The sequence below is a fragment of the Strongyloides ratti genome (genome assembly GCF_001040885.1).
Source record: "Strongyloides ratti genome assembly S_ratti_ED321, chromosome : 2".
NCBI lineage: Eukaryota > Metazoa > Nematoda > Chromadorea > Rhabditida > Strongyloididae > Strongyloides > Strongyloides ratti.
Genome location: NC_037308.1, coordinates 11,239,263 through 11,246,240, shown reverse-complemented (window position 1 = coordinate 11,246,240; position 6,978 = coordinate 11,239,263). Strand labels below are relative to the sequence as shown.

At 19.5% G+C, this 6,978-nt stretch overlaps 2 protein-coding genes across 2 annotated transcripts; one reads left to right on the top strand and one right to left on the bottom strand.

Annotated features, from left to right (window-relative positions):
- Positions 1-3,927: 3,927 nt before the first annotated feature.
- Positions 3,928-5,062, top strand: SRAE_2000358800 (Hypothetical protein; the record flags this gene model as incomplete). The annotated part of the gene is made up of 4 exons (XM_024654798.1): positions 3,928-3,948; positions 4,013-4,267; positions 4,335-4,810; positions 4,858-5,062. The coding sequence occupies 4 exons, from the start codon at positions 3,928-3,930 to the stop codon at positions 5,060-5,062; spliced, it is 957 nt and encodes a 318-aa protein (XP_024508134.1).
- A 128-nt stretch (positions 5,063-5,190) lies between these two features.
- On the bottom strand, positions 5,191-6,740 carry SRAE_2000358700 (Membrane bound O-acyl transferase, MBOAT family-containing protein; the record flags this gene model as incomplete). The annotated part of the gene is made up of 2 exons (XM_024654797.1): positions 5,191-6,600; positions 6,666-6,740. The coding sequence occupies 2 exons, from the start codon at positions 6,738-6,740 to the stop codon at positions 5,191-5,193; spliced, it is 1,485 nt and encodes a 494-aa protein (XP_024508133.1).
- Positions 6,741-6,978: the final 238 nt, after the last annotated feature.

Sequence of the window (6,978 nt, the reverse complement as noted above, 5' to 3'; positions counted from 1 at the left end):
TCAATCTTCATCAATTTTCTTTTATATATATTACATTACCAAATTAATCAAACAAAATCTTAATATATATAAAGTTCTTATTTTCAAATGTACTTTAAATTAATATTATTTATACAATCATTTTGAACTAATCTATTTTTAGAGTCTTAAGTGAATATATAATTGTATTTAGATACAAAAAAAAAAATAAAAGAAAATAGACACAATTTCGTAAATAGCTATTCTATGAATAATTAATTTTCTTTTTCAATTTGCCAAAATACAAATCAAAAACCATCTTAATAATAATTAAAATTTTTCATGTTATTAAAAGATTTTAATGAATCTTAGATGAATATATAAAATAGTTAAAAAAGAATAGAGATAAAAGATAATTGGAAAAATAACAGTTTCGTTATATATATATATATAATAATATGTATTATAAATAATATATAAAATGTACATACACAATAAATAAAATGGATAAAAAAAATGGATTTAAATATAAAAGTTTAGTCTTCTATTTGGTAGTATGATATTAGATAAAAAAAAAAAAAGACAAAGTTGTACTTTTAAGAAATAAATACTTAAGAAAAGTAAAATAGTAAATTAATATAATAATAAAAAATATTGTATTGACAAAGATTTTGTCTTTTCCATGTTTTTATTATTCATAATACAATGCTATATAAAAAAAAAAATTTTAAAATTTCAATTGAAAATAAAATAAGCTTTCATGTATTAGCATTTTAAGAAGACTGCATACATTTATAAAACATGACTATAAATGGAGTCCCTCTCTCTTTTTGATATATCAAACTGTTCTCCTATACATATATCCTCCTTTCCCTCCCTCTTTTTTAACGGGGTTGTGTGTAGTTATATATAATGTTACTCTAAAAGAATATTACAAATAGATATAATTTAACTATTATAAAAAGAAGAAGTAAAAATAAACAAATCTTAAGTTTAATTTCTGAAATTTAAAGAAAAGAAGTATTTATATATTGGTATATATATATATAAATACTCAATATATTTTATCATTTTCTTCAAAATATATATACATGAAATATATATATATATAAGCCTAGACAAATATATTTTACACAAAATTGCTAAAGGCCAGATTAAAGTTAAAAATTTTTCAAAGTTTTGATATAACAAAATGATATTATGGTACTTTAAAATGATATACTGTTTATGATGACAACTTTTGATAACATACATTCACAAATATCTTTGGATCTGATAATAGAAGGAAATTAAGAAGGAAATACTAAGCAGTTCCTTTTTTTTTTCTATCCTCAATCCTATCCTTCCTATTGTTTGTTATTTAATATTTTCTTTGATAAGTCTCATATCACTAGTTATAAAATTAAAAAAATAAAAAAAAAAAAATCTTGTCATTTATTATATTTTATAATAAAAGAAAAAAAAATTTTTTTTCTTTATAAAATTAATGTTAATTAAATAAAAATAAATAAATAAATATTATATTTTTCTAAGAGATTTGTTTAATTACTAATAATATGTTTTCTTTTTTTTAACTTTTAAAAAAAATAGTAATAATAATAATATACTAAAGAAACAATTTTTTTTCCTAAAATAATTGTTTATCATAATAAAGAAAAGTAAAGAAAATTCAATTAGCTTTTGTATTTCCTATCATATACCCTTTTAAAAGAGAATAATTTAGTAAAGGAAACAAAATTGAGATGATAAAAGTGACATGTTTAAAGTTACTTCAACACTTCTTTCTGAAACTTTGTCTAAAATAAGCAAATGTAATACTTTTCTCAAATTGCGCAGGTTTAAATGGTTAAAGTTACTAAAAATGTAATTTTTGAAGAAGATACATACCATAATCGGATGGTAAAAAAACTTTTTTCTTAGAATGATAAAGATAGACATTTAATGTTTAGTAGTTTCATACAAAATAGAATGTTTATTTTAAAAAAATTTTTTTTATATATATAATAACAAGATAAATATTATTAGTAATAAAAAATTATTTTAAAATATTAAATAAGCAATAATTTATAAATTTTAAAATATTTTGATACTCGATAAAATAAAATTAATATTAATTTAACATGAAAATAGATTTATGGGTACATAAAAATATATTTCTACTAAAAAATTTCTTTGATATTTATTATTAAAATAAAATATATGTTTCAGAATTTAAAATCAAAAATTGATACATACTATATAAAATTTTCTTTTTTTTTTTTTGATAGAATGACGACTTTTTCTATAAAATGATAAAATAAAAAGACATGATAAAAAAAAAAATGCTAAGACGAATGGTGTAAGATGACAAGAAGAAGTGAAAATTAAAATTATTAATATTAATTTTTGTTGATACATACATATATAATTGTATTTTATCTTACTCATTTATCAAAAACTTTTTTTTTTAATAGTATAGAAGATAAAAAAATATTAATTATTCATTCCTTGATTTAAATAAATCCTTCATCCATAGATAAATAATAATTTATTCCATTAACTTAAGGGCGAAAACAGAAAGAATAAAATGATAAACAATAAATTGGTTGAAGGTTTACGGAAATAAAAAATAATATTTAAGTATTGTGAAAAAGAGGAGGCAGCCTTAATCTTAATGATGGTTTATAGAAGTGTTTAATGAAGGGTTTTGGATAAAAAGTAATAAAAAAGAAAAGGCAATTAAAATAGTTAGGTTTATAATATTAAAAAGAAATAAAGAAAAAAAAAATAAAGAATAAGACAATTTAGAAAAATTTTTAAAACAAACAAAGAATGATCTGAGAAATTGGAGAAGATTAAAATTAATGCTGTCTTCTATTTTTCTTTTTAGGGAATGATATTAGAAAAGCAAATTAGTGTGAATATTTAAAATTAAAATAAAAAAGAGGGGCCATTAAAATATTTTTAAAAATAATTTTTTTTTTCCTCCTCTATAAAACAATAAAATTTTAGTTATATTAAGAAAAAAATAAATATATATAATAAAGATAAAAAGTTAAAATTAATAAATACTTTTATATATTATAAATGTTTTTATTAAAATGAGAAAACTTTTATTTATTAACTATAAAAATATCATTAAAAGATTTTAGCTTATGTAAAATAGAAGTATAATTAACACCCTTAAAGTTAGTTAACTTTTTTATTACAACTCCATTTGTAACTTTTCTTCATCCCGGATTCTTTTTAGTTGACCAATTTTTACAAAACTTATTTTCAATTTATTTCAATTTATTTCTTCTAATTATTCTATCTCCAAATGATAGACTCATTACGGAAAGAAGAAAATTTTAACATATTATTAACTTCATTTTCTTTTATCAATTTATACTAAAAAATAATTTAACTTCGACAAAAGAAATATATTTAAGACAAGTTTTCTTCCTTCATTATTTTTTTTTTAGAGAAACAAGAAATGTACTTTATTTAATTCTTTAAAATATATTAATTGAAATTTCTTAATTTTTTTTTTAACTTTAACAAAAAGTATGACAGACAAAAAAAAAATAAGAAACGTAAAATAATAAAAAAAATTTTTTATTTGAAACTGGTAAATATTAGAAAATTGAAAACTTTAAGCATCATGATTACAATGATAGGGAAAATATTTGCAAGTTTTTTTCTAATTATATATTTATCACATGATGGTCAGGTATTTTGAAATATTTGATAAAATTATATATATATATATTTTTACAAGAGGTAAAGGCGTATCACTCATTATTGTTATTTTCTTTTTTATAATTATTAAATGTATGTGTAGCATTAATGTATAAACAATTAACTCATTTCTATTATTAACATACCTTTTTTTTAATTCCTTCTTTAAAATATTTAAGTATGATTATAAAAACCAGAATGTTAAAAGAACTTTCATTTTATTTAAGTTTCAAAGTCTAAGAAGTAACTTTAAAATATATCTTACTATATATGAATACCTGTAATAAGATAGTAAGTTTGTTTGTTTTTTTTTTTCAAGAATATAATAATTAATAATATTTTTATTTAAATTAAGAATTCACCTATAAGAGATTTCTCTCCAAATAGTGAATTACAAGCAAATCAGATAAAATTACGTCATCGCTATCGTTTAGCACCCCTACCAACATACAAAGTATGGCTATACTCAACAAATCTTCTCTTGATTCTCCTTCAAACAATTTATTTATCATTTTTATATAGATTTTTTCAACAAAAAAATATTAAACTTTTTCCAATATCATGGAATGAAAATATTTTAGTTGGTAATTATATTATTATTGGAATTCAGGTAATTTTATTATCATAAAAATAAAATATACTAATTTTAAAGTTAAATATTTTGATTTTTTTTTCAGTATTTTTCAAGTTTTTGTGGTATTATTGGAGTTTATATTTATTCACGTAACCTTATAAGACTTTTTTGGTTTATCAAAACATCTCTTCTTTCATTAGACTTTTTTTTTGCTATTATTATTGTAATGAAATTTTCAACACTTCATGCAAATTTTGAAAATTATTTTTCAAATAAAATTCAAAATGAAATAAAAATTAATAAAACAATTGATGTTTGTTTTAGGTGGGAGGAATTTCAGGAGGAAAATTTTTGTTGTTTTGATAAATCATTTATAGATATATGTTTGAATATACCTTTAAGTGATACTTTTGATAAAAATTTTAAAAGTATTTATCTTAATTGTCACAAAGAGGAGGCAAAAAAAGAGTTATGTCATTATACATTACTACGTTGGATTCATAGAGAAGTAGATTTTTTGATAATAATATACTACTTTATGATGTACCCTGTTAAATTTATTATTGTAATAGCATTAAGGTAATGATATAAAAAAAAAATACTTTTAATAATCATTTAATCTTTAGAGATGACATTTCTGAGTTGTTTTCGGAGATTATTTTTACAAAAAATCGACATTTATACACACATTGGGTATTAGATGAAGATATAACGTCAGTTACTTTGTCAAATTCAAGTTACGATTATTGTAATGAAGAAAATGAATTATTATATAATGATAAAACAAATTTAAAAAATTCTTTTTTTGTAAAACAAAATGTATACAATTAAATAAAAGTTCTTCTTAATTTTTAAATAATATTTACATTTAAAAAAAAATGTTTTTGTATATATTTCATTTAAAAACAATAGGTGAAAAAAGCTTTGCATTTATATATTTATTTGATAATATTATATTATTAATTTAATTTCTTACAATCACTTTTAATAGATTCCTGAGTTTTATCAACAAATACCTCATCATTTTTATTATTGTTACATGAACTTTTGTTTTTTTTAATAGTATGATTTTCACTAAATGATGGTTTTTCAAAAATATTTGGTACTATAAAAATGACAGCTAAAGCAATAAAATGACCACAAAAGTAGAATTGTTTTAAAAAAACTGTTGATTTATAAAATGTTTCCAAGGCAAAAGGTATTGCTCCATAAATTATAGCTAATCTAGTAACTACAAATGTAAAAATATCATACATTTGTTTTTTATCATTAGATGAGGTAAAATGATATCTAAAATATTTTCTAAATATTCTTGATGCATTTGTAAAAAGTGCTGCAATGGTAAATGTTACATAATATCCTGGATGAAAACCATGCCAAATGGCAGACAAAACAAATGTTCCCATTGTTCTAGAAGATTCAGGTAATCTTTCATATACAGTTAATCGAAGCCATTTACATGTTCCAATATTCCAATTATCTATACATTCTTTTAATGAATATGATAATTCAACTTTTTTAACATTAACATTTGTACAAAGATCCCATTTTTCTTCATCATTTTCATCATATCCATTAAAACCAAATCCAGAGATATTACAAATAGCATCTGATATGTACCAGGCAAAATAATATCTACCTCTTAAAATAGTAGTACCCATTTGACATGAAATAATCCAAAGATACCATGGTAATTGAATAATATGTTGTGCTAAAACATTATCACATGAATAATCTTTAAATATTAAGTATATAATTAAAAACATATTTCCATAAATAATTTTATCTCTTATAATATTTTCAACATTTGATTTTTTTTCTTTCCTCTCAATATAATGTTTTCCTTCAATAAAATTTTTAAAATCCACAAATTCAAATGATGGTCCTGTTAAAAATGTTTGAAAATTAAACATATAAGCAATGTACATCAAAATATCTGGTATCTCAGAAATACTTTTTAAAGAATTTTCTTTATTATTAGCTAATTTTTCATCTCTTCCATTAGCTAAAGCAAGACTAATTAAGCAACATTTTTGAACCATAATCATAAGAACAGATGTTATATCAATTGTATAAATATCAACATAAATGTATCTTATTAAATGAATTATCAATAAATGACTTAATGATATAATAAAACATAACTTTATTGTCAATTCTTTTGGAAAATATGCCATAATACAATAATTTAAGAATGACATTATTATTGGATGAATTATTCCTTTTCCATACATAAAATAACATATTAATATACCACATCCACCTGTATATAATGATCTAATATTAACTGATACATCTAATATAGTAAGATATTTAACAAAAAATTTTGCCAATCCAAAAGACACCAATAAAGATAATACAAAATTTATCTTAAAATAATTTATATTAAAATGAAATAATAATAATAATTTTTTTCAATAAATAATAAACTTACAAAGTTAACATCAAAACCAAAAAGTTTACTTAATGGTAAAAAAATTTTACATCCATCATAAAATGTAGCCTCCATCAAGATGTAAACAATAAGAATAATATAAATTAATTGAATTTCAAAATAATTTAATTTTGAATAAATTTAAATGAAATTAAATGATAATATTAATATCTATATATTATGAATATATTTTATTATATATAAAAAAAAATTCCCTCAATTACCTTTATACATTCACATAAATATTATCATTTTTTTTTTCATGATAAAAAAAAAAACAACTTAAAAATGAAATTTTATTCAATGATTTATT